Raw genomic sequence first — 27,779 nt, 5'->3', positions numbered from 1 at the left:
ACGTGGCGTGGGGACCAACCTTCCTGAACTAGTTTCAGCGTGGAAAATGGGAGACACAGAACCACACCCTTGCTTGAACTGATGCAATGTTTTCGTATGAGGTCCGACCTAGAGGCCTGCAACCTCCAGTGCCAAGTGAAACTGTGGGGTGCCGAGAGAGCAGCAAGCTTAGTTACTGAAGTAAAGAGACTTGTCAGTTCCTGGTGTGCACACAAGAAGACTTATTTCGTCAAGAAGCTGTTCCAAACACAAGGCAGAGCTAATGAGGCATAATTAGCACCACTGAGGGAAACATGGTGGCAGTTCAGAGATGCTGCATTTCCTAGACTTCCCCCTAAAAGACCACGGGTCTTTGCTGTTAAACACCAAACTCGTGCAGCCCCACGCAGCTCGCTGAGAGCAGCTCTGGGGAACGGCTGGGACTTGTGAGGGGACACACTGAGGGCTTCAGCTGCTGTGGAGCCGGGGCTAAACTTCAGACACCCAGCTCTTTCCCCACAGCTCCGTCGGGCTGCAGCTGCCGCGTAATGGCCATGACGGCCGTACCGGCCCCGGCGGCCCCTGCCCTGGGAAGCGCTCGCACGGCCGCCGGAAGCGCTTCCCGCCCGCCGCAGCTAAGATGGCGGTGGACACCGCCACCGAGCTCCTCTTCCTCGATACGTTCAAGCACCAGAGCGCCGAGGTAAGGCGGCGGGGCCCGGCCGCCCGCTTGGCAGGGAGGGAAGGGGCGAAGGAGCGGCCCCGGGGTAGGGTCCCGCCGAGCGGGGGGTTCCTCAGCCTCCTCCCGGCCGGCGGCTCGGGGCTGGGGGTGAGGGAGGATAGGGGAAGGGGACGGGGGTCCGGGGGGCTCCGTGTGCTCGGGCTGCGGGAGAAGGAGCCGGGAGGAGCTGCTGCTGCTTCCCGGGGGCTTTATGGGGCGTTTGGGGGCCCCTGAGCTTTATGCATAGGAAGCAAAACGAGTGTTTCGATCTAGGTTCAGCAATGGAAGGTTTTACAAATAAATACCTCACTTTGAGCGAGGCTCAATAACTAATATTCAAAGTGAGTAAATACTTTGCTACAGGGAGCGTGAGCATCCTTGAAGATGCTGTGTCAAATGGGGTTGCCCGAGGCCTGGTCCCCTTCCCTCTTCAGAAGGGAGAAAGGGGACTATGAAGGTGGGAAATATAAAGTGTAGCATAACGTGAAGGAAGCTCCATGCATGGACAGGTACAAGGATGAAAACAAAGTATTTGGAGCTAATGCTATAATTAAAAACAAACCAGAAGTTATTCTGGAGTCCTTTCTAGTGCCACATTCGTGGATCCCCAAATGTATTTCTACTTCTGCAATTTAAGACAGCATTGGGTAGGACACAGTAGCCATTCCTCATCTTCTCCAGCACAGTGCATGCTGTTATTGGACATTTTCTAATTCTGTAGGTTGTTTTCTGGCATTTTCAGTCTTGCCGATGACTTTTTCATAACCAGAACCACACTGAGTTTTTATTAAAAACAAAACAGTTTATGTATGGCAGAAAAACCACCTTCACGTTAGAATAATTCTCCAGCTAAATGGATCGTGAGTCTTGCTTTGGAACTTGCGCTCCTTGAGACGTACCGCTTAGTTTTCTAATAAAATTATTTATTTGGCTTAGCTGTATAGTTTAATGTCTGTTGGGCAGTTCCACCATACATTTTTTTATATATATAGATGATCTGGAGAAAAAGGAAATTGGATTCAGTTTTGTTGTGATGAGGTTGCTGCGTGGCAGACAAGGCATAGTCCAGTATCCTTTAACCACAAGTTTGTCCCTGGGCTGTGCTGCTGGGGCCACAGCCTCCTTAGCAGCAGCCTTTCTTCAAAGTTTGAGTCCTACAGGCTGTGTACGTTTGTAAAAGGCACAGCAGAGAGCTCCCACAGCCATCACTCCACAGGGGTTACAGTCACCCCATTCCTTTAATGAAGTTGTGCCTCCTGTCACAGGCTCCTTTTGTTCTGCCTTCCTGACTGGACACCTCAGCCCCTGGGACAAGATACTGTATTTGTGCACTAAAAGATGCAGGCATAGATTTTTTTCTTAAATTATAGCAATATGTGTCATAGAGCACACACTTAAGTGTTCCTCTTAAAACTTTACTTGTGACTATTTCTTCAGTTATTAGCTTTCTAAAAATCTTAGTACCTTCTTGCTTCGTGCTGATAATTTTGGAGTTTCTTTTGCTTCGTAATCACGATGAACATTATGTAACTTTTTACTGAAGATAACTTTTTTAACTTTCATTTTTTATTTATGTTGGTAGACAGTTTTTTTTGTTGTTGTTTTGCTAGTGCAGTCTTTGCTAATCCAATGTGCTGGCTGGAAGCTGAGAAGCGTGATTCTGAGCTTCTGTTCGAGAAAGTCTTTATGTTTAAGGTTGGACATATACGTTATATACCTAATAAAATGAATTTAGTGAGAGGAGATTTTCGGCATTAATTGTTTGGTGGTTACTACACAGGAAGTCACAGTGACCTTATGATTACTTCCTAGTTTGCTCAGGCTTTTAGGAGTGCTGAAGCATAAGATGTCTTTACATTTGCTGTTTCTGTGTTGTAAACAGAAATCTCAGTTTCAAAAGGTTTTCAAATGTTGCAGAATTGGTATATAGATGTCACGTGTTTTTTTTGTACAGGTCTAGCAAAACAGATTTATAGTATCACAATTATTACTAATATTAGGTTTGAAATTTAACATTCCTGTATCTTTAACATTAGAACACACTTTTTTTTTTACATAATAAACTTGATAAGGTTTATTTAAAAGGGAACTGTATACTTAGTCTTTCTTTTAATAATTTAAGTTTCAGTTTTTCTCTTTTACCTTCTGTTGAAGAAAAGCTGTTCCTGTTTAAAAGATTCTCATAAATAACTGATTATGTAAATAAACCTGTAATGTTGTCTATAAAAAAGTGTCAAATATTTAAATAAGTGCCAGAAGATCATTTAAAAATCTTTTCTGTTTAGCAATGTTTAACATTTTGCAGAGTTGAATTCTGTAATTATTATGATTGCAACCTTAGTTTGGTTAATAAAGAATATACGAGTACGTTACGTTGCTTCCATTTTACATTTCATCGTTTTTCTTTCTTCTTTGTTTTGTAGCAAAGTACCAATATAGATGTAGTTCGTTTTCCATGCGTGGTTTACATAAATGAAGTACGTGTCATTCCTCCCGGAGTGAGAGCTCACACGAATTTGCCTGACAGTAGGGCTTATGGGTAAGTGAAAGATACTGGGTGCCCGATTCAGGAACACCTTCCTATTAGTTTTCCTTCAGCTTGTGTATTTCCATAGAACTTCCTGTCTAAAAAGGCAAAATGCATTTGTGTGTCTGCTGCTCTTGTAATTATTTTGGGGAACCATTTAAACAGTAAAATGTAAAGCTTTTTCCTTGTTAGGCCTACTTACTCTGACAAGGAGCTTGATGGGTTTAATTTTTGCCTTTGTTCTGTTTCCAGAGAGACATCCCCACATACATTTCAACTGGACTTGTTTTTCAACAATGTCAGCAAGCCAAGTGCCCCGGTTTTTGATAGGCTGGGGAGGTAAGTACTTTCACAATTACTTCTTGGCTTCATTAGCTACCTTTCTTTTTCTTCTTGAGAAGTTTTGAATGCAGAACATGTACAATAGAAAATCTGTATCTCTTGTACTTTTCTCGTTTGGTCTGCCTTTTGCTAGTTTGTGTTCTCCTTGCCCTTTTGCTCCAGTTTGTATGGGAGGACAGAGGTTTGTGCTTCAAAGATGAGACAATTCTGTTATTTTTAGGCTTACAGAGCCCGAATGTATTGAGGAAACGTGAAAATAAGTGGTTCTGCACTCTTGTTTTTAGGAGTGTGTATTTGTTCAGTATTTTATTATTGGCAGTTTCTGTAAACATGTTTTATATTAATGGAAAATAATTTTGTGTATTTTACTTAACAGCCTCGAATATGATGAAAATACTTCAATTATTTTCAGACCCAACGCAAAGGTAATGCAATACCATTTAAACCTCCTTTTCTACATGTCTGTCACTTGTGTATAAGCATGGTAATGTGTGGTGTGTTGGAACTGAGTAAAACATTTATTGTTTAATTTCTTACTCTGAAATCTGCCTGTAGTTCAGATACATACGACTTCAGAGCCTGCATTATAGACGCTATATAAATTACATGAGTTGTAGGAGACTTGATTGCTTTACAATTCTAATTGAGATTGCCAGAAGTATCCATTACTTATGAGCAAAGATGAATCAGAATGTTATGGCTGCAGGCCACAACGAAGCACATCCTCTTCAGTTCTGTTTAGGTTTATTTCGTTCTGATCAGTATGATCAAATGATTGTGACCTATGGTAATGTTTTTTTTTCACTAACTGGGTGTATAATATAAGCATGTAGGCTGTATTAGTTAGGCGACATACTGCAAGTAATTGAATACTCTTTAGAGAAAGATTACTGATTGATTGTAATGATTTGATATTTAAAGTTTTCTAACCTGCGTTTTGAAAACTAAGAAGGATACTTCAATGTTCAGTTCTCCATTCTTGCCTTTATGCACATACTGATACAATGATATAAAAATAACTATTTCGAAGTTTTCTCGTGTTGTTTTTAAGTGCTTTTTCTTTCCCTTAAAAAAAAAAAAAAACAAAACAGGTCAACACAGATGGATTGGTTCTAAGAGGATGGTACAACTGTCTGACTTTGGCAATATATGGCTCAGTTGACAGAGTAATCAGTCATGACAGAGAATCACCTCCTCCGCCTCCACCTCCGCCACCTCCTCCCCAGCAACAGCCTGGTTTGAAAAGAAACCCAAAACATGGTAAGCCTTGTGAGATGCTGTAGTGTTTTTTTAAATCAAAATTACATTATGGCATTTGAAAAGACAGTTCTTTAACATTTGAGATTTCACTGGCCTTATTTTTCTAGCTTTGTTTGTGTCCATATTTTTGTATTTTCTTTTAGATTTATGCTGAATGATTTTGAGTAGATTCTTTTCTAGTGCTTTTTTGAGAGTAGATTAATTGTTCTATTGCAAATTACTTAGGATTGTCAAAATTCAGTAACCTGTATGAACTCATTAATTTTATATGATTATAATACAAAAAATAAGGTTAGAAAAGTATTAATAAAAAGAAAAATTCACAACTGTAATTAGCTTTCCTTCTGTGGCTTGTATGTAACAGTACACTGCAGAAAAGTGTTTGCTTTGCCTTGGTATTAGAATAGCCATGAATGGAATTCATGAGCAGATTTCTACCTGACTTACGGGTTTAGATTTAAAGTTTTTCAAGGTACAGGTATTGTGCTACAAAATTTGAATAATTTTTATTGTACAAGAGAGTAGTAGACTAAAATATAATCCCCCTCCTTTTTTTAAAGTAACTTCTGTTGTTACTGATAATGGAACAGTCTTGTTACATAGCATTAGAGCCAAAAAATGGCAATTAACCATGTTAATTTTAATCATTATGTTAAAAAACATCTGTAGTGTTAAGAACTACATCAATAAGCAAGGTTATTGTTCACATCAAAAGTGATTTCAGAAAACAGCCTCATGTACTGCAGAGGTAAAATACAGATCAAATAACAGCTGGGAAAAGAAGGTGGTGTAGCACTAAAAACCTGAAATGTATTGTTTCTATTCCTGCAATTCTATTAATTGCAAGCTTTTATTTTCATAATAAACGTAGCTGATGGAGAGAAAGAAGACCAGTTCAATGGCAGTCCTCCAAGACCACAACCTAGGGGACCAAGGACACCTCCAGGGCCACCGCCTCCTGATGATGATGAGGATGAACCTATGCCAGTGTCAGGTAGAACCAGGCTGTGTTTTGTCTGCTGCACCACTGCTCAGTGGAGTCAGAATTGTGAAGTTTCCTGTCTGCTGTTGCTCTGCTGGACAGATTCTATTTTAGGGAAAGGATTTGAAAGAAGATATGTTGGATATGTTAAATTGTATCAATTTAAAAATTAGTAGGTTTAAGAATATCAGTAATTAATTGGTATATTCAGTTAACATTGATCATTACGCTGCTTGATCATACTGCTCATATTTTATAAAATTTTTGTTGCCTCTGTTATGTGTGGTCCTTCCCCTCCATCACTGTTTGCAGCTTCTGCTGAGTCCTCTGGAATCTATAAAGCACTGAGAACTCTTTACATAATTCTTTACAGTCTTGCTGAACTAAGTGATTGTTGCTTGTGTTCTGCCAAAACATTTGAAGATTTTCTTCAAGATGTTCTTTTGCACCTCCACAATGCGTAATGCAAAATTCTAAAATGTTACTGAGCATTCGGTTTCACAGAAGTACTCTGATTTCTTAAACTCTGTATATTGTTTTTTAGTGGTTGGGGAAAAAGAAGGTGATGTGGACCACAGGGAGGATTACTTCGAGCCCATTTCTCCTGATAGAACATCCATTCATCAAGAAAGCCAGTATTCTGATGAGGGAGAAGTGGAAGAAGATCAACCAGAAGAAGGAGATGATGAAGAAGATGTGGATGTTGAGGAGGAAGAGGATGAGGAAGAAGACGATGGGCATACAGTAGAGAGCATTCCTGATGAGGAAGAGGAAGAAGAAGATGAAGACGAAGATGAAGAAGATGGCGAAGAGGAGGAGGAAGGTGAAGGTAAGTAAAGTTACAAAAAGCTGAGGAAAAAATCATTTACCCTTCTAAATTTTGAAGGCGGTACCATTACGGTGACTAGGAGTGGAGAGAACTGGGTTTCATTTTGCAGTGGTCACTGGACTGTTGTGTTCCTTACGTATACTTCTGACATCGCTCGAGGAGAACAGTATTTTGCTGAGGAATATTTATTCCCTTATAGTAAATCTTCCTGTCGCTTTCTATAAAACAGAAAAACACAGATTTTATAGGTAAGAATGAACATTGGATCTTGTTATCTGATTTGTTTAAAGAAATAGGAAAGCTGTGAAGCAAATTATTTCCCAGTTAACAAATAAAATTGTTTATGTAATAATGTCGGTAGTTGTCATCTTGATTTATTCAAAGTTCCTGCTGATGCCTGTGCAAAATCTCAAGCTAGATGTTTAATGATAGATACAATCATAAGAAGAAAACTGGACAATATTTTTGTAGTAATGTTTTGTTTTATGTATTTTAATGTTTTTGTTTTTCTAAATGTCTCCCCTGTCACAAAAAATATTCTGTTGGCTGGGGCTTTCACTTAGAGCTGGGGAGAGAAAGGTTTTTGTGTGGTAGCATATGATTGTTTTCTAACCAGTAACATTTGTATTAAATAGTTTTTTGTATTTAGTTTGAGCAGCCTCTCAGCATTTATGAACTGGATTATCCGTAATTAATTTTATTCCATAACTGAATCCTTTCCTTTTTAGGAGATGATGGATATGAGCAGATTTCAAGTGATGAAGATGGAATTGCTGATCTGGAACGTGAAACATTTAAGTATCCAAGCTTTGATATTGAGTACACTCCTGAGGATCTGGCATCTGTGCCTCCTGTGACGTATGAACCTTTTGAAAGGGAGCTCGGACCTCTTTTGTACTTCAGCTGCCCTTACAAGACTGTATTTGAGAATGAAGTTGCAAAAATAAAGGACCAAGACCCAGAAAAAGAAAATTCAGGGGCAGTGGAAGCCTCCGTTAAATTAACTGAACTGCTGGAATTGTATCAAGAGGAAAGGGGTGCAAAATGGGTGACTGCATTAGAAGAAATTCCGAGTTTAATAGTAAAAGGATTGAGCTATCTGCAGGTTAAAGACACAAAGCAGGACTATATTACTCAGCTGGTAGACTGGACCCTGCAAGCTTTAAACCTTCAGGTAGCTCTCAAGCAGCCCATCGCTTTGAATGTCCGGCAACTCAAAGCTGGGACAAAGCTGGTATCGTCATTAGGAGAATGTGGGACTCAAGGAATAATGGCACTCTTGCAGGCGGGAGTTATTAATGTATTGTTTGAACTGTTGTTTGCAGACCACGTATCGTCCTCCCTTAAGCTTAATGCTTTTAAAGCTTTGGATAGTGTTATTAGTACGACTGAGGGAATGGAAATGTTTCTAAGAGGTGGCGTAGACGTACATGAAAAAAGTGGTTATCAGAAACTCCTTGAACTCATTCTGTTAGACCAGACGGTGAGAGTAGTCACTGCTGGCTCTGCAATTCTCCAGAAATGTCACTTCTATGAGATTCTGTCGGATATTAAAAAGGTGGTCGATCAGTTAGCCGAGAGCACTCCTCCTCTTCCTAATCACACGGAGACAGAACAGGACCAGGACTTGGCAGGACTTGACAGAACCAACCAAGAATATGAGAACGATGTGGAGGCTCCTATGGATATGGATCACCTTTTGGAATCTTCTAATATAAGCGAAGGAGAGGTGGAAAAACTTGTTAGTCTTCTTGAAGAAATCTTCCATTTGATGGAAACTGCTCCTCATACAATGATTCAGCCACCCGTGAAATCTTTCCCAACGATGGCACGCATTACAGGCCCTCCAGAAAGGGACGATCCTTACCCTGTCCTGTTTAGGTATGGTTCTTGCAAGTTCACATCTTAGAATGTATTTCCTATAGCTTGGTATAGATGTCTTTAGGGATGTGCGTAACAAAAAGTTAACCTCTTGCTGCTGCTGGTAGTGTGCTAGCTCCTCAGTTGCATTCGTAGACCTGGATGGTTGTGCTGGGTGCTGCACAAGTGTGTATTTGAAAATTGTTACGGATGTAAAGCGTCTTCCCTTTATCGTCTAGGAACGTGTCTATGCATAAGGATAAAAGTAGTCTGGAATTACCTCTGTCCGTGTGCTGAGCTGGCAAAACACAAGCCAGCGTGCTGTTCTGTCAGCGAGCTCAGTGTGCCAGAACGTGGGCAGACGAGTTGAGGCCTGTCTGTGTTCAGCCATTTAAAGGATTCCCTGGGTTATTTCTCTGTTAGCAAGTTTCAGGCTAGAAAGTGTTCCTCTGAATGCTAACAGTTTTCTTTGATAGTAACAGCGTAGGGTCACAGCTACATGGAAGTATCTGTAAGGAGTCTTCAAATCGCCTCCTACATATGTGGTAATGATTGGTTTCTTACTGCATTAAATGTTTTAAATGCTCTCTTAATGATGGTTCAAATGCAGCGAATTCAATAAAAGATAGGGTGTAGTTTTTGTGGGGCAGATACTTGGTTTTGGTAATCAGTACTTTATATTTAGGGATTTATTTCCTGTAAATATTCCAGCAACTGTGTTTTGTATGCTTAAAGTTTTGTACTACTTCATAATTAGTCATTTCTCATCATCCACAGAGCAGTAAGTACTGAGCTAATTTTATATTCTATTATTGTACTGTTATGGCAGATGATTGTAATATTACTGATTATTTCCTTGTACTTTTTTTCAGGTATCTTCACAGTCACCATTTCTTGGAATGCATTACTTTGCTACTGTCTATTCCGGTGACAGGCGTGCATCCAGGTGTGCTCCAAGCTATACGAGACCTCTTGCGTTTCCTGGCGCAGTCCCAGAAGGGTCTCCTCTTCTTTATTTCCGAGTACGAAGCGACGAACTTGTTGATAAGAGCACTTTGTCAGTTTTCCGATCCGGATCAAGAGGAAGGTCTCCAGTCAGATGGTGCAAACGAGGACACCTTTGCCCTGTGGCTCCTGCATTCGACGCAGACGTTACAGTGCATTTCAGAATTGTTTTGCCACTTTCAGCGGTGCACAGCCAGCGAGGAGACCGACCATTCAGATCTGTTGGGAACACTTCACAACCTTTACTTGATCACCTTTAACCCTGTGGGAAGATCTGCTGTGGCTCATGTCTTCAGTCTGGAGAAAAACCTCCAAAGTCTTATTACTTTAATGGAGTACTATTCCAAAGAAGCTTTAGGGTAATTTATATTTGCATTCTTTAGGTTTTTACATTTAAAAGTATCTACCTTTTAAAAAATTATTCAGTATATCTAAAAGAATGTTTTCTTTTAGACAATGATCTTTTTGAAAATATCTGGAGTAGGACAATGTTATTGAAAATCAGGCCTGTCAGTTGTGATCAACTACTTAATGCCCAGAATTTGTGGGGGTCATCCACAAAGGTGTTGTGATATAGGTCAGACATTCGTTTATATGAAAAAAAATCAGTTGGTAGGCATTTTTGAATGAAGCATAAGATTTTGCATTAAAGCATAAGATTTCACCTTGAAACGAGCAGATTTGGCTGGGGAAAGTCGGATTCTGCACACTCCTCAGGGGTGGGAATCTCTCAGTTTACGAAGTTCTTGTATGTGTTAAAACCATTATTTTTTTTTCTGGACAGGCAGTCTTACTATTTCAGGTAGCAGTGCTTTTAAAGCAAGATTTTAAAAATGGAAGCAAAGTTATGGGAAAAAGATTTGTTGGCTAGTTGACTCTAGTCAGTATTCTCAGGTCTCTTTTGTGGATGATAAAGTAAATGTAAACGAAAGCTTTCTCTTTTCACAAAGCACGGGAGTTTTTTTTTTTTAATAATCATATGGAGAAAGCCTTACTGAAGGTTAAAGTTCTGTAGGTAGATTTTTAGGGGTCAGAGAGAGCTAATGCAACTGGGTATTTCTTACATTTTCTGAGATCTAAAGGAAGTTCTTATCGTTGTTCCAGAGACTCAAAGTCTAAGAAGTCAGTTGCTTACAATTATGCCTGCATCCTTGTTTTGCTGGTGGTTCAGTCTTCTAGTGATGTCCAAATGCTGGAGCAGCACTCGGCGCCTTTGCTGAAGCTTTGTAAGGCAGACGAAAATAACACCAAATTGCAAGGTACAGCGTGTGTCATTATCAACTGAATTGTTTGAATGTATGGAAGAAACCTTTTATATGTGGGTAATTGGTACTTCACAATCATCTGGTTTGGATAATGTATATAATGAAATTCCTTTTCCAGCTGCATCTGATTAGTTGAGTCACAGAGATGATGTGTAATTTTTTTGCCCCTGTTAATGAGAGTTAAATAGGAAATTCTGTATAGTTAAATTATTTCTCAAGCAATAATAACTACCATGAATTTTGGATAATTACAGGAAGTTTGAAATTATTTCTGTGTTGAAAATAACTTAGGAGAGCAAATTTCAGTAAAAATGGGCTAACTAGTTAGCGAGCAGACTCTTACTTTTGTTTTTCTTGGTGATGTAGGCTTATGTGTATATATATATACTAATAAATATTCCTGGGACTGTTTTCTGGCAGCTGGGCCAACTGGCATGGAATGGTCAGGTCTCTGTTAGTAAATCTTTTGACTTCCAAACTGTGCCTTGGGATATTCCTTTGTTTGTGTTGACTCGCATGTCAGACCCAAATCATTTGGAATGGAGGAGATCAGAGAGAGCCTGCTGGCAACCATTCTGGCACCTGAGCCTGAAGCTGCAGGGTTGTCCTCTGCACTGCTTAACTGATGTGTGTACATGTGCCAGCAATTTCTCCCAAAACTTTAGCGCTCCAACAGAAATCTAAATTCTTCGAAAATTTAGTTTAATTTCCCCTTCTGCCATTCTTTTATCTTTTCATCTTATCTGATCAGACTATTTCATGAGAAGGGGAACTAGTTTATTAAAACAGATCATGAAATCAATCTGAGAATAGTAGTCAATTCGTAGCCATTCAACCTTTGAACCTTCTGATTATTCTACCTATTTTCAGAAATAATGGGTTTTGAAACTTGAGATCTCTTCTCCCAAAAGGATTGGGACATTCAGATTATTCTGGACTGAGAGAGAATCTGTTAATGTCTAAAGACTTCCAGAGAGGATAGGTCTTACTGGTGCAGATACTGGCTACATTTGGGCATTTAATAGGAGGTTCATTTTCAGTTTGTAATAACCTATTACGTATAACCGTAGGGGAATGTGTCCTTGTTCTTAATGGCTTTTTATTTATCTGACAGTGGGACCCTTACTGTGTTTTAGAAAATGTTTAATTATAAATAACACAAATAATAAGCTGAAAATTGAGTGTTCAAGTTGACTCGAGCAAAATTTTGTCCATATACATGACTGTTTTGAAGTCTTGCTTTTGTTGATGATTTTCAACTGGCTACAGCTACAATGTTTGCCTCATGGATTTCACGCTTGGACTTAGTACCCTTTGTGTAAATTAAGTGCTTAAGGTTTTATGTTCATAGATGCCCTGACAAGTTATTTGATTAACTATAGGTAATCTTTTTTTCTCCCTGCAGAGCTCAGCAAGTGGCTTGAACCTTTGAAAAATCTTAGATTCGAAATAAATTGTATTCCAAATCTCATTGAATATATCAAACAGGTTAGTAAAATACAGATAGATGCTATCTTTTAGTTGTGCTCTGTAGGCTTATGCTTTTTTGTCGTTTGATATTTTATATTACGTACGTACTAACATTTAAAAATATTATGTAAAATACATGTTTTTATTAAAGCTTACAATCTAAGCCAGTTATTGCTCTCAGTAATATATGTTGAAAAAAACCTGCAGGTAACTGAGTACAAAACCTAGCGGAACCCCCTGGGAACCTAGGGCCAAGAGATTAGTAGCCTGAAGAGGGATCAGCATAGGAGCTTGAGTTCTCAGCTGCCAGATCCTGGGGAGTAATTCTTCAGGCAGAGACAAGTTGCTCTTCCAACTGTATTGAACAGGCAGCAGATCTTCATCTTGCAGCTTTAGTTACTTAGCAAGGCCGAATACAGGATACTTTTTCAACAGAACATCTGAAAGGGGCTTCCAGCTGTTTTCTCCTGAAGTTAGCTCCCAGAGGATGCTGCTTTGCTTCAATAGATACCACTGAAATACTTCCATTCCCTTCAATAGAGGCTGATATTAGTCAGTGAATGGTAAAGGTATAAATGTGTGAGTTTATGTTTGTAGGTATATAATACATTTATAAATTTTAAACACTGATTGTATTTTGTCTGTAACTAATTTTCCAAGGCTTGTTCTGGTGGACTTGTTGATACATTGGTCCCGTAGTCTCTTTAGAGCTCTTTGTATAGCTGCAGATTATCAGAATTAGTGTGTAGTGGACCTGTTTTTCAAAAAAGTGGAAAAAGAATGGCATTAAGATGTGTCTTCTGGAAGTCATGTTAAATTTGCTTGTAGGTGTAATTAAGCATCTTGGTTTATATAACAATCTGATAGCTGTTCTTTCATTCTAGTCAGAATATTAATATAGTAATATATTTGTCATAAAGTCCTTCCTTGTAATACATGTTCATTTTTTTTAATTTTGTTTTTAAGAATATTGACAGTTTGATGACCCCGGATGGAGTTGGCCTTCCTACGGCCCTTCGTGTTCTGTGTCACGTAGCATGTCCACCACCTATCGTAGAAGGTATGGTAAATCTATTTGTACCGTTCAACATAGAAATCTTAATTTTCCGAGTTTCTTCCTTAAAAATGTCCCAAGTGTAACTGTGATTTCCCAGGAGGAATTAGGCATACAGAGATGTTTGTTTTTTTTTCTGTACAGGTCAACAGAAAGACCTTAAATGGAATCTTGCAGTTATTCAGCTCTTCTCTTCCGAGGGAATGGACACCTTCATTCGGGTCCTGCAGAAGCTGAACAGCATCCTCATTCAGCCTTGGCGACTCCACGTCAACATGGGCACCACGCTTCACAGAGTTACAACTATTTCCATGGCCCGCTGTACGCTGACACTCCTTAAAACAATGCTAACAGAACTCTTGCGGGGCGGATCTTTTGAGTTTAAGGACATGCGCGTTCCGTCGGCGCTCGTTTCTTTACACATGCTCCTGTGTTCTATCCCTCTCTCGGGCCGCTTAGATAGCGATGAGCAGAAAATTCAGAATGACATTGTTGACATCTTACTGACTTTTACGCAGGGCGTTAATGAAAAACTTACCATTTCAGAAGAAACTTTGGCAAACAATACTTGGTCTTTAATGCTAAAGGAAGTTCTCTCCTCAATTTTGAGAATTCCTGAGGGTTTTTTCTCTGGACTTATACTGCTTTCAGAACTGTTGCCTCTTCCACTGCCCATGCAGACAACTCAGGTATAACTTAGATTTATTTACTTTTTAAAGAATTTTTATTATGCATAACCTTTAGACCATTTTTCACCGTTTTCTTAGCTGTAGAAAGAACAGATACATGAAAGGGTGGATTACATTTTTTGTAAAGCATTTATATTCACATAGATGCTTTGGAGATATGTTTCTTGTTGGGGAAAAAACCACAAATATTCTTATTTGGAGGATTTTTTTTAAGTTAAGTTATATGTTGTTGTTCTGTCCCTTGTCAGATTATCTAGATTTACGTTGTATTACTTAAATGGTTGGCTAGGAAACCTCTGAATTTAACCCTGAATGCCAAACTCAGTTTATTAAGGCATGGATCTCGAATTTGTGATCTTTAAGTGTAAAAGATGTCACAACCCATGCTCCCAAAGGAGTTAGGAATACCTAATTTGTGGAACTGTGCCCTGTCATTTAGTGATACTAATGAAAATGGCATTGCATGTTTATGATGAGGGCAATATTAGTGCTTAGTATTTGTTTGTACCTTGTGGTGCAATTCAATTTTTATGATAAAAGTCGAGAGGAAAAACCTCCTGTTCTTCTGTTCCTGCAGGTAATCGAGCCACATGATATTTCAGTGGCACTTAACACCAGGAAGCTGTGGAGCATGCACCTTCACGTTCAAGCCAAACTGATCCAAGAGATAGTTAGATCGTTCTCTGGTTCGTCTTGCCAGCCTATTCAGCATATGTTGAGACGTATTTGTGTTCAGCTGTGTGACTTGGCTTCGCCTACCGCTCTTCTTATCATGAGGACTGTATTGGACCTGATCGTAGAAGACCTGCAGAGGTATTTTGGCTTTCCATTGCAAAGAATGGAATTTGGCATTTGGAATTCCGTTTGGCATGGAATTTGGCACTTCCATTTCTTTAATGGACTACTAAATTTGACCAGGTTCTGTGCAGTGGATTTAGCAGGAGAAAAACACTTTCATTCTGTTCATAACATAAGTAGTATTTCTGAATTCTCAGTCCAGTTCTATATACCATGTTCTGATACTGCTTTATGTGGCCAACAAACCATGTCATACAGGTATTCAGTTTCACATTATGTGCATGGAAAATATTTTAGGAAGGCTTTTTTCAGGTTGTCCCTACAAAGCCTTATCTATTCAGTGAACTTCTACACGACTTGTTTGAAATAAATAATAAAAGTAGACGTGTTATCAGTAGCGGTAAAATTTATTTTACTGGGATTTGCCGTAAAATCCTGATAAAATAGGAACAGGAAAACATGTAGATATCTGTAAGCTGGAGGAAGTTGAAGACTACCATGTCGGAGGGCATTGAAGCAACGAGTATTGTTTATTTAAAATCCTGTTTATTCGCATATAATTAGATAACTGTGTAAAAGCATATTTATCTACATATAATTAGATGCTATAGTGTTACATGCATAGTTAATTTGTGATGCAACTGAAAGATGTTTAGTGAAAGTTAAACAGCTTTTAAAAAGTACATGACAGTGTAAGTTTATATACATTAGGTGTTTGTTTAAAATGTGGAATTATGACTCCTGTAATGAGTATTTTTATAGCTTTTTTAGATCATTTTTGAGCAGCTTTTCCTATGTATTCAACATGCGTTGATACCCTTTCAGCAACACAGAAGATAAAGAGAAACAATACACTGGACAAACCACTCGATTGCTTGCTTTATTGGATGCCCTGGCTTCAAACAAAGCTTGTAAATTGGCTATTTTGCATCTTATCAACGGAACTACTAAAGGTGATGAAAAGTATGCAGAAGTTTTCCAGGAGCTCCTGGCTCTAATGCGGTCAGCTGGAGACAACGTCACTCATCAACAGAGTGCTGAATATGTAACCTCTCTTCTGCAGTCCCTCTGCGATCAGGTATTTTATACGTTAATGCATAATGTGTGTTGACACTTTTGGGAGAAACATTAAAGCAGGTTATTCCTAGGTGCCTGTGGTTGGTTGTTTCCTGAAGGGGAAAAAATCCATCAACATTTTTAAAATACAAAAAGTAAAAATTTGTGTATAGTTGGCTGCTTTGACAGGCTTGCTGCCAGGCTTTTTGTTCTTGAACGTAAATCTTTTAATTTATGACATCTCTTTTGCACTGTGTGCGCTATTCTGGTAGCTCATTGGAGACCAAGAGCTGAATGGCAGGCAGACTGACCGTCCTCTTAGCTGAGGGATGTTATTTCTCCTCACGGGGAAATTTTAGAACGTGGGCCACTGGCAAAACTTGTGCTGTCACTATTCACCTCGTACTCAGTTGAATAAGTATCTGTGTTTTTAGCTGTCTGAAACCTCTTAAACGTATGTTGCAAATCTGAAGATATGTATGATAGGCTGCTGACACAGTTTAAAAAAAAACAAACACAACAAATCACACAAGAAAACTACAACAAAACACACAGTTTACTAGAACAGAGTAAGAAATACTACCTGAAAACTGATTCATGGACTAGCCCAGGTGTATTCTTGTTAGTTGTATGCATATATTTGCATGTCATTATCTGTCTTACTGCTTGCATGTATTTTTTTGGTTTAGTGCATTTATACATCATTGTACAAATGATGGCTGAGTGCTGTTGGTCGGTAGAGATCAGTCAGCCATTTTCCATTTGCATATAAACAAGAGCTCTTTGCCTATGCAAATTCATTGTGAAAGTCGATCTTGTTTTATGCCACATAAAATATGAATGGGATAGTAGATCTTAAACTTCCTAGGTATTGCTTAAAACCTCTGAATTTGGATGTATGTTTTGAGATCAAGGGACAGTTTGACTCAGTAAGCAAGAAACTGAATGCAAAGCTAAGATACTATTCAGTTACTCCGTGGCATTTAGTTGTCTTTGCCATCACCTTCACCCTTTGAAGCTTTTATGTTTTTAAAAATCAGTAACGGTTTGTAACCCTTGACAGAACCAAATGAAAAAGGATACACTGGATTAGTGTTTTGCTGCTCAGTAATAATGTCAAATGCTTGAATAAGCTGATAAAGGGGTAGTGAAAGAACCTAGTGTTGCTGACATAATGTATGGTTTATGCTTATTGCTGGTATGTCAAACGCAGCTATGTGTATTTTACTGTGTGTAATAATCACTTTTTGTAGGATATTGCCCTCATTTTGCCAAGTTCATCAGAAGGCTCTGTGTCTGAATTAGAGCAGCTTTCCAATTCCTTACCAAACAAGGATCTGATGCCGTTAATCTGTGACTGCTTAATGGAAACATTAACCAATTCTGAGAGCAGTTACAGTTGTCTGCTGACGTGTATCCGAACAATGATGTTCCTTACAGAGCACGACTATGGCTTCTATCACTTAAAGAGGTACGGTATCTTAAGATATCTCTGACAACTTAAAGGTATTAAAAACTTCTGCAATGTGAAATCAGATGTCTAGAAAGATTTAGAAGTCTTATAAATGTCTTGCTTCTCTGTCTAGGAGTCTCAGTTATAATATGGGAATATAAAATAGTGTGCTAGAATCTCAACATTTAGTGAGAATCCTGAAGACTTCACAGTTTTAAAAATGCAGAAAAATAACATTGGGAAGAACGCTTACTCTTAATAACCAAGTGATCATATTTCTAGTATAAAAGAGTTTCTAAACACTGAGGTCACTCTTTGGTCACTGTAAAGAAAAAGTGCTGAAGCTCTTTTCACTTCCCCTACAAAAAGTGTAAGTATCTTTTAGTGGAGGCTGTTGCATGCAGCACACTGAGTGGGGGATCACTGTATTTAGCAGGAAATGAACTTTCACTTCTCTTTTGAAGCTTCAGTGTTTTACTCAGGTGTTTTTTTCATGTGGTTTTCTTTTTTATCTTTTTCCACTTGAGATTTTAGCTATGATTTACCTACCATTTCTGTAGTGGGCACACAGGAGCGCTTTCTTTTAAGAAGCAAACAAATATTGAAAAAAGGCTTGTCTTCCTCCAGCCTTGAGATGGGGGGAAATGGATTAGAATGAGATACAGTGCTTGTGTCCTTTCCTTTTCAGTAAAGCAATAGATACAGTTATCATCTGAAGCATTGAAGCGTTGTATATCTTTTCCTCTATTTTAAGGGAATTCAGTTTGCCCTTCTCTGGAATGTCGTGACCACCAGGGCTTTTGAAATGGGGATTTTTTTTTTGACTTCTATTAAGTCCTCTCCCTTTTGAACAGAATGTATACATACAAGGGACAGTACTATGTTGTTTTTACGCTTTTTTTTCCCTGTCCTATATTTGGACCTGTTTCTGCCCATCAAAAGTGAGGTGCAGAGAGGCAAGAAGGGTGTGAGGTTCCTGAAAATAAAAAGGTAGCACCTGGAGCCTTGCCAGTAAAAAGCTGCTCGAAACAGTCTTCTAAGGGATGTTACGGAGCTGTGCTGCTCAGACTTGAACAAGGTACACAGCCTGTAAATGAAAAATAAGTAGGTTAAAGATGCTGTCGTTTCTATGCCTCCCAAATGCCTATCTGTCAGCTTCAGTGCATGGCCGTGCTGGTTTTTGTTGTTGATTATGTTTCTGGTTTTGCTCCTGCAGTTAGGCATCATGGGATGCAGTGAAACTGGAAGCACAATCCTGCTCTATATATAAGGCACTTGTGTGAGCAAAAGCTTCTGTACTCCTATGCCTTTTCCCTCACCAGATGGAAATGCCATTTCAGGCAGGTTTTCAAGATGCTGCTGTAGTGTGTGTAGCTGTGTACATGCAGGCTGAAATACCTGCGCACAGCCCTGGTGAGAACAACAGTGGGATAGAGAGAAAGCAATGAAGCTCCAGCTTTGTAATCAAGACCCAACTTGATAGTTATCAAATGTACCAAATTTATTTTGCAATATATCTTGTTTTCTTATGATAAGTTACAGCGGGGTGGTCCCAATGTATGCACTAAAAATTTTTTTTTCTGTTTTTACGATAAAACAGCTCCCTAAGAAAACACAGCAGTGCTCTGTACACTGTATTAAAGCGAGTAATCACCAGTTTCAGCAAAGACACAGGTGAACTAGCCTCTTCTTTCTTGGATTTTATGCGACAGCTTCTAAACTCGGATACACTGGTGAGTGAGTATGTATTGAATACTTACACAAATTCAGCTGCATTTCTCTGAAATTGCAGGGTGAGATGCATTTGGGAACTACGATCTCAGAAAGCAGATGACTATTTAGATTGCTGCGTATGGCTTTTCTATCGGTAGTGTTAGTGCCATCTTCATTTTGTAATGAAATCTGTGAAAGCTGGGCAGAACATATGTTTAATAAATAAGAGCTTCTTTTCAGTAGGAAAAAATGGCATATTGATTCTTTAGGAGAAAAGTGCAGTTAGTTATTTTCAAGCTACAAATGAAGTATTTCAAGAAGTCACGCTGGCAATAAAAAAAAAAAAAAAAAAGGGCCCTAGCAAGCATTTCAAGTGCTAGCTCTGTGCAGAAAATATATTTATGTAACTGGTGAAACTGTGAATTAGTTGTACTGGCTTTCCTAGGGGAATAGTGTGCTGTTGCGTCCAGGTTCTGATTTGATACGGATGTGTTAGAGAGTAGCTGTATCAACATGTAGCATGGAAAATATGCCAAATATAATGCAGTAGTATACAAAAACTACTAACAAGTAGTAGACAGAAGTTTAAAATAATTGTTAGTTCTCTGATACAAACCTCAGCTTATATGGGAAAGGATTGGATTCATCTTGATGCAGCATTTGAACTAGCCTGTGGAAATGTATTTAATTTAAAAATGTTTTGCATTATATGCAGAATAATCAGAAGAAATTACTCTTTGTTCGATTTCTCTAATATGTTTGAATTCTAAGGTGTCTGCCATCCAGAAGTATAATAAATATTTAACTGTACTTATTTCCCACCCCTCATGTTTTCCAGGGATGCTGTGGAGATGACGGAAGCCTTATGGAAGTAGATGGATCTCATCCAGGCAGAACGCTGGGTCTGACCACTGCGGAGTTAAAACATCTACTGCAGAGCAAAGAGGAAACCCCAGAGAACCTATTGCTTGATCTGGAGAAACATGTTATGGTAAAAGAATTTGGATAATCAGGTTCATGTTGCGATCTGATATCTGACTCTGATTTTAGAGCAATATAGGCCATCACTTCTTGATGAGAAGGATATACATTTCTGTAGCATATGTTGCAGAATTGGTAATAGCAGTTGCTGTTGTTTTAAGAAGTTTCAGGTAGTGTTGGGATCCCCTTGTGCTGAGAGTATTTACACACCATAAAAGCATAGCAACTAACTGTGTGGTAAAAGGCAACGAATGCACGCAAGAGAGAACACTGACTACTGCTGAGAAGATTGTTAATGTAATAAAGCATGAGGAATCCTGTTTCATGTAGTATTTTTTAAATAATTATCAAAAAATATTTGAGGAGGGGAACAAATTTTGTCTTGATATGTTGACTTAGGATCGTTCTAAGGAAGACGATGGCCTTGAATCCTTGCTGGACAACATCGTTGGAGTCAGGCAAATGTTGGAATCGGCGGGTGATTCTTGTCCCCTGAGTGACCAAGATGTAGAGCCTATTCTTTCTGCACCAGACTCTCTTCAGAATTTGTTTAACAACAGGTAAAGCAGATAAAAGTGTGGGTGTACAGCCTGTAATTTATTTAATAGAATGCAATAACTTATGCATTTTATATTATAAACAGGATCTCAATAGAAGAGCTGTTGCTACTCCCTACTAGTCCCAGTGTATTTAATTTCATAAAACTATCAAGGATAAGGCAGCAGGATTTCACTGTATTTCTGTGGTGCTGCACATGCTTGCATTTGGTTGTAGTTCATAATCCAGTAGGCATCAGACATCTGTCTTATTGCAGGACTACGTACGTGCTGGCAGATGTGATGGACGACCAGCTGAAGCCCATGTGGTTCTCACCCTTTCAGGCTGAAGAAATAGACACTGATCTGGATATGGTAAGGGGCTTCATTAACGTTATTGAAGGGGATTTAAAAATCAGGGTTAACCTGAGCTAGCAGCGTCAGAGATTCATGTGGCCGAGTGGGTTGGCTTCCTTTGCTCACCCCTGTAAATTGACATAGACACAGGGGGGCTGGCATTTGTTAAAGGTTGTCATCAAATGCCTCCAAGTTCACATGGAAGTGGACAAAGAATTGGCACCTTCCACAGTGTCCTGACATAGGAGGGAGTCGTCTCCATCAGAGGAGCAGTTGCTGCATCAGTCCTAACCTGCTTTTGTGTTGCTGCTGGGTCTTTTCGGTAATTTGTGTTAAGCCTAAACAAGGAATCTGATTTATCCTCTCTCTCTCTTGCTTACCTTCCGTCCTTGCAGTGATTCAAACAGTCTGATAGCTATACATTGTTTCAAATTCTTTGCTCTGATGTGACAAAAGTGGGGGAAAAAAGACAGTAGTAAATGGAAGAAACTATATACACAAGGAGTCTTCGCAGTACTTGAAACATAATTTTTGTAATATGAACTTTAAATGTAATTTTGAAAAATATACAACAACTAAAAATAACATTTTATAAACTAAGCTGTTGTTAATGGCTTAGCTTCTTATGTGGGAAATGGTTACTTTCTGTTGACTTCATTGCCTTCCTTCTTTTTTAGTTTTACTTTTTAATATTCACTTCCAAAGACACTTGTATTTTATTTTTTTAAGCAAAACCCAAACTGTTCATTCCCATATAAAAGCAGCACTGATAAATTTATGGAACTATAGCTTAAGAGTGCTCTACTGTAAGTCATTTAGTGACAAGACGGGCATTCAAACTTGGAAGTTTGGCCCTTAACATAGAACCTTTAGGACAATTTTGCTGCAGTTCTGCTGCTCTTTTTGTTTTATTTCTGCTGCTTTTTTTTTGAGACACACTACTGCATTAAAAGGGAGAGGAAGGACCTCCAGAGTAGGTTTGGGACCCTTGCTGAATCTCATCCATCCTGGTGCAGCATGTTTTCTTCTTCAGAGGTGCTAGTGATGATTGTTGTGATAAAACCACCCTCTATTACCGCAGGTGAAAGTTGACTTGATTGAGCTGTCAGAGAAGGGCTGCAGTGACTTTGACTTGCAAGCTGAGTTGGAGAGGTCATTTTTGTCAGAACCGTCATCCCCTGGTCGGACAAAAACCACAAAAGGTTTCAAACTTGGCAAGCACAAGCATGAGACCTTCATAACGTCAAGGTAAGATGAGTTCAACGAGTAAATAGTATGTTTAGCACTGTTTTGTGTATCCTCAAAATGTTGAATACCTTTTAAATGGCATTTCAATATGAAGAATATTTGACTTTCAGTAAGAATATTTTTTTCTGTTAACTAAAAAAAACATTGTTTGTCACGACAGTGGAAAATCTGAATACATAGAGCCTGCAAAGAGAGCTCATGTTGTGCCGCCACCGAGAGGAAGAGGCAGGGGAGGATTTGGACAAGGAATTCGACCACATGATATCTTCCGTCAGAGGAAGCAGAACACCAGCAGACCACCCTCCATGCACGTGGATGATTTTGTTGCTGCGGAGAGCAAAGAAGTCGTCACTCCAGATGGGATACCACCAGCCAAAAGGCCACCGAAAGTGTCACAGAAAATTTCTTCACGTGGTGGGTTCTCAGGGAATCGTGGAGGACGGGGAGCTTTTCACAGTCAGAACAGGTTCTTTACCCCACCCGCTTCAAAAGGTACATTTGCTCTTTTATTAGAGTTGTAGTAAATGAATGCTTAAAATGCTTCAGTAATGCAAGCCCAATCTTCCAGCAATTAATCACCACAGCATGTGATGTTTTTGACCTAGTGTATCTGGGAAGGAAAGAAGTTGTTTGATGCTTAAAAAAAAAAGTGTTCTCATGTGCTGTGGAATTGAACTAAACTCTCCTCTCCCCTTTTCTCTTACAAAAAGAGCTGTTTTGTTTCTGATGTCATGGTCCTGTGTATAGCAACTGTTGGAGCATTTCAGAGATGCAGTCAGAAACATACAAAGCCCCCTCTCACATTTTTGATGGGGCAGTTCCTGAAATCAAACCTCAAAATACATCTCTGGATTTAAATGGGGCTTGAATAAACGGATGGAAGATTCTGACAAAAGCAAGGCGCAGTTTGATTGAACCTGGAGATTCTAGCTACAGAGTGTCAAGTTTCTCTCATATACAGAGAAGGTTGCATTCCTTTCCTTTCCATCTGGCAATTAAGACAAGTCTGCCCAGTGGAAACAAAATATTTTAGTTTAGAAAAGTTATAAATACTAGGATTTACTTTACTACAAACAGTGCTATGGATACTTTAAGGTAAAGTGTAGGATTATTTACCTTAAAGTATAGGGGTCTGTCTATCTTAGTACACTAGATAATGTGAATCTTTTTTTAAACTTCAGATCATGTCTGAAAAGTAGATATTGTGCTATGCACAGAAAATACCGTACACTTTGAGTTAAAATACTGATGGTATGTTGATGCAGAGTAGTTTTATCTGTCTGAATTATGTAAATATTGTTTACCCACCCTGAGTATCATGAAAGATTAAAATGAAGAAAATGAGAGACTTGCTCAAGAGCGTGCGTTTTTTCTCTCCCCATATCTAGGAAATTACAGTCGCCGTGAAGGCGCTCGAGGCTCAAGTTGGAGCGCCCAGAGTACGCCCAGAGGAACCTACAATGACAGTAGAGGTGGTCAAAGCAATTTTAACAGGGGTCCACTGCCACCACTGAGACCATTAAGTTCAGCAGGTACATGGTATTCATATGGGCATCGAACTATAGAAAATTCCTTGAATTTCATTTTTGCTTTACAAATGAAACCGTGCAAGGATGCTGCAGACACCTTGAAATTCAGCAAATGCTTTAAGCATATATGAACAGTTGTCACTGAGACTGTCAAATCCGTACTTTCCTAAGAACTGTCCTGTAATCCATAAGACTTGCTGAATTGAACGCTTGAGCGCAGAATCTTAATTTTGCAATCAGTTTTTTGCGGTTCAGTTGTCTTCGTAACTACGCAGTAGTTATAGAGCCAATCAAAACAAAAGTGCTTGCCTAAAAGAAAGGTGAAAATTAAGAGGAGAAAACAGACCCAGTTCGTGTCTCGTCTTGATTTTGTTTCTCATGCTTTCACAGCACCTGCTACGCCTAGGCTTTTTTTTTTTCCAACTGAGTATACTTTTCTTTGCTTTAAGGCTACCGACCGAGTCCTCGCGATCGTGCTTCCAGAGGCCGGGGAGGAATTGGACCATCTTGGACAAGTGCTAATAGTAGTAGCAGTGGTGGCTCAAGAGGAAAGTTTGTTAGTGGAGGCAGTGGAAGAGGTCGTCATGTACGTTCCTTCACGCGATAAAATGCGACCTAACGGAACAGCCCAACCTTGTGGACTTCTGTGAGATGACAAAACGGAGGCACTAAAGGACCAATTCAGAGTTGGTGGAATCTGGAGGACACCAAGAGAATATTTTTGTCTGAAGAAAAGTTTTTGTTTGATACAAGATGTGAAATTTCAATAAAATTCAAGACTTTTTGTGTACAATTGTATATTTTTGTTCCTTTTGAAAGGATGTTTTGATTTTTTTGTGGACAGTAGACAACATTCAGTAAAGAACCTTGTTGAGTTGACTTGAAGGACTTTAAAAAAAAAAAAAAATTCATTGTGCCAAAAGAAAGGTACAGGTGTTTTGTGTGTGACTTATTACTGCAAGAAAATTAAAAATATATATATGTAAGGCAATTCTATTTTTTTCTCTCAGGTTTAGAGCCACTAGCCCTTTTTTTAGCCAATCTCAGTTGTTAATGGTTGAGGTACATCTGAGAGCAGTTGAAGTAGCAGGTGATAGAAGATTGACTGAAATGAATTGATCTGTGAAAGAACGCAAATGTAATTGTAATTTATATGTATTTTATATGGGTTTTGTTGTATGTTTTTGGTAATATGATTAGACACTTGCTCCTGTTAAAATTTGTAGAAAATCTGTCATTGACTTCAGTGAGAATAAGAGAACGTTCTAGTACTTGCTTTACAACTCCAGTTCATGCATTGGGAGTGTGTCATTGTGTTGGAAAACAGATTATGTATGCTTTGAGGTTAAACGGTGAGATACCCATCCTCTGAGAGTCTGGAGTTAATGATGGTTGGCTGCCTATCTGCTGACTGAAGTAGTTGAGGAGAGGGCACAGACATGGAAAACCAACCAACCACGTAGCGAAGCAGTAAAGCTAAACTTTCCCTTTAAATAGATGGTTTGGATTTTTGTTTCTGTAATGTTTAGATGCATTGCAAAGAGGAAAAACTTCTGAGAAGTAGGAATTCATGAAGAGATGTTACCAGTAGATCCAGCTCTAAATTTACTTTCACGTTATACTTGTGTTCTTTTGAGCTCCGTGGGATTTCTTAGAAGTAACCAGTTCTCAATCACCTTACTGCATTTTTGGATGGGGTGAGGAGTGGTAGTTCTTACTGAAGGCCATGCACCATTTTTATTTTGATTTTTTTTTTTACAAGCTCCGCTGTTAGCTGAGCTTGATTTTCACTTATGCTTTGGTTTCTTGACATTATGGAGTGCTATAAAGGGGTTGTCTTCTGCTTAAGTAAGGCCCAGTTATAGTGTCCTTAAGTAAACTCTTGGGCAGCTAGCCTGCTTAGTATCACAAACTTCAACAACCTATTTTAAGGGTTTCTAAAATACGATCATACTTCAAATTGGATTTTTTTTAGCTTTTTGCTGGTTGGCTAAATAAAGATGTGTTCTATTTGAACCATTTTGTGCATGCTTTCTCTGAGGAGGCTCTGGGGCATAACGTCCCCCAGTTTGAGAGCTGTGCACAGTCAGTTGACGTAGCCTATGAACGTGGTAAGCTTGACTGGGTGCAGTGAAAGGGAATAATACTGGTTCACAAAGGTATGTATTTTAACATTGTTTAAAATGACATGAACAAAAATCAAATTTCTAAAATTCTAAAAATAACACAAAGATGTAATTTCACTAATAATGCAATTGTAATGACTAAAATGGGTGGAGCTCTCAGACATTACAGGTATTAATGCTATTTTTTTAAAGGAGCACTGCATAAATATTTTTCAAGCTGACTTGCTCCTTTAGACCATGTGTTTAAGGTTCTTTAATTTTTTTGGAAACTTTACTGTGTTTGAAACTAGCAGGGATATGAATCATTTGTTTTCTGTCAGGGAATTTGAAATGAAAAGTGTCAGGCATGGAAAAAATATGTAAATATATAGTATTTGTTCTTGAAAGTTTAAAATATATGGCATGTCACACTAATCATTTTCAAACTAGGAGGAAATAAAGGGTTGCTTAAGTTGTTTAAGATGTATGCAATCTGTAAATTTAGTCAAACTGGAAAAGGAAGTATGTGTCTTAATGCATTTAGTTCTGTAGCCCTTTACTGCAAAGCGGTTCCTTTCCTGGATAAATTCAACTTGAAATAATGCTGTTTAAAACTGAGTTCTTTGGTTTGACTCTTAAAACTGGAATCCTTCCATGATTAAGTAACATTCTAAGCATTAAATTTTGCTTTTCGTACCATGTCCAAAAAGAAACGTTCAAGTTCTGTTTCCTAAAAGGAGTGCTGGAATGCTGGAAGCTAATAACAATGCCAAAATACTGTTTAGTGAACCTTACCCTTAGCCAATGAGCAAAACACTTGGGAAGAGCAAGTACTGTAGAACCCATCCACCGTGTGATACAATTCTTCCTCCTACAGTCCTGGGGCTGAGTACCCAGATCTGGTGCCAGAGTGCGCGTGGTAGGGAAAGAAGATGGTCAATAAAGGCTGTTTCAGCTGTTCTGGCTGAAAGGGCAAGAATTGCCTTGGTTCAGTTAATGTCACAGTCAAGCACAGACAAATGCAGTTTATGGGATAATGGTGAGACAAGTTGTATACGCTTTATTTCCAAAATCTTCTAGCAGCCATGCAGTATTTCTGCATGTTCTAGTCTCTGTTCTCTACCCTCTGAAGGTCAAATACTAAGCAAGTTGTCTGCAAAGATCTATACTACTGTCTGTAGTTATCACGTGCAAGCTTTCAGCCTTCCCCTCCTGACTACTTCCTACCAGGTAAAAGAATACGCTTGGGACAGTTAATGCAGAGTACTGTAGGCAACTAATTCATGCTCTAGAGTGCCCTGTATCCTAACCAGTAACGCATCTCAGAATTACACCTTTTGGAGTGAAAATCCTAGAGTACCATGCTGTTTTCCTACTCTTATGTGTCCATGTATATTCTTATAGAATGTATGAAAAACTGGCATTAACAATGAGATCCCTTTAATTGATGAATGGCGAATTGATTTTTTTCCCCTTTGTGTCAGTTTATTTTCATGCTGCCTGTGCAGGACTGGACCATTGTATTCTTGCAGTCTACGAGTTGTCAACTTTTGCTAGCTCTTCCCTCCTTCAAAAATGGCTGCTTAGCCTATTCAGGAACTCTGAATTCAGGCAGGAGAAAAATCCATGAGAAGGGGGTACTGCTTGATCTAATGCTCGCTTTGTTCAGTGCTGTGCATTCGCTCTGTTTGGCAAAATGATGCGCAACTGGTAATAATGCCTTAACGGCTTTAGTGCACTGCCCTATACTGTTGTTTATTCGGGACCTCCTGCACGGTGCAGTCAGCAGGCCTGAAGTTGACTATTTCAGCCGAGCAACTGGGATACTCAAACTTTTGTAACAGAAAGAAATGACCCAAATTGCATTAATTACAGTATAATCCTTTATTAGTTCAACTTTTATACAAAGTGTACTTCAAAGTGATACAAATACTGTTTCTTGTACATACCAGAGATCAAGGTCTGTTAAGCACTGTTTTATCCATGTATATATAAAGGTAGAAAACGTAGCTAGGCTGGC

The 27,779-nt window shown here is 38.9% G+C and overlaps 1 protein-coding gene across 1 annotated transcript; it reads left to right on the top strand.

The window, feature by feature from the left end:
- Positions 1–207: 207 nt before the first annotated feature.
- On the top strand, positions 208–26,358 carry VIRMA (vir like m6A methyltransferase associated). Its single transcript, XM_040546540.1, has 24 exons — positions 208–682; positions 3,124–3,239; positions 3,480–3,566; positions 3,946–3,994; positions 4,661–4,829; positions 5,701–5,823; positions 6,356–6,640; positions 7,369–8,521; positions 9,373–9,864; positions 10,610–10,764; positions 12,176–12,258; positions 13,207–13,300; positions 13,439–13,983; positions 14,561–14,796; positions 15,607–15,859; positions 17,091–17,308; positions 18,891–19,023; positions 19,842–19,994; positions 20,384–20,544; positions 20,799–20,895; positions 21,959–22,125; positions 22,286–22,617; positions 23,514–23,657; positions 24,104–26,358. The coding sequence occupies exons 1-24, from the start codon at positions 620–622 to the stop codon at positions 24,259–24,261; spliced, it is 5,466 nt and encodes a 1,821-aa protein (XP_040402474.1). The 5' UTR covers positions 208–619; the 3' UTR covers positions 24,262–26,358.
- The last annotated feature ends 1,421 nt before the right edge of the window (positions 26,359–27,779 follow it).

This window comes from Cygnus olor, chromosome 2 (assembly GCF_009769625.2).
Source record: "Cygnus olor isolate bCygOlo1 chromosome 2, bCygOlo1.pri.v2, whole genome shotgun sequence".
NCBI classification, from domain to species: domain Eukaryota; kingdom Metazoa; phylum Chordata; class Aves; order Anseriformes; family Anatidae; genus Cygnus; species Cygnus olor.
Note: the sequence above shows the minus strand (reverse complement) of the source record. Positions and strands in the feature narration are given on the sequence as shown.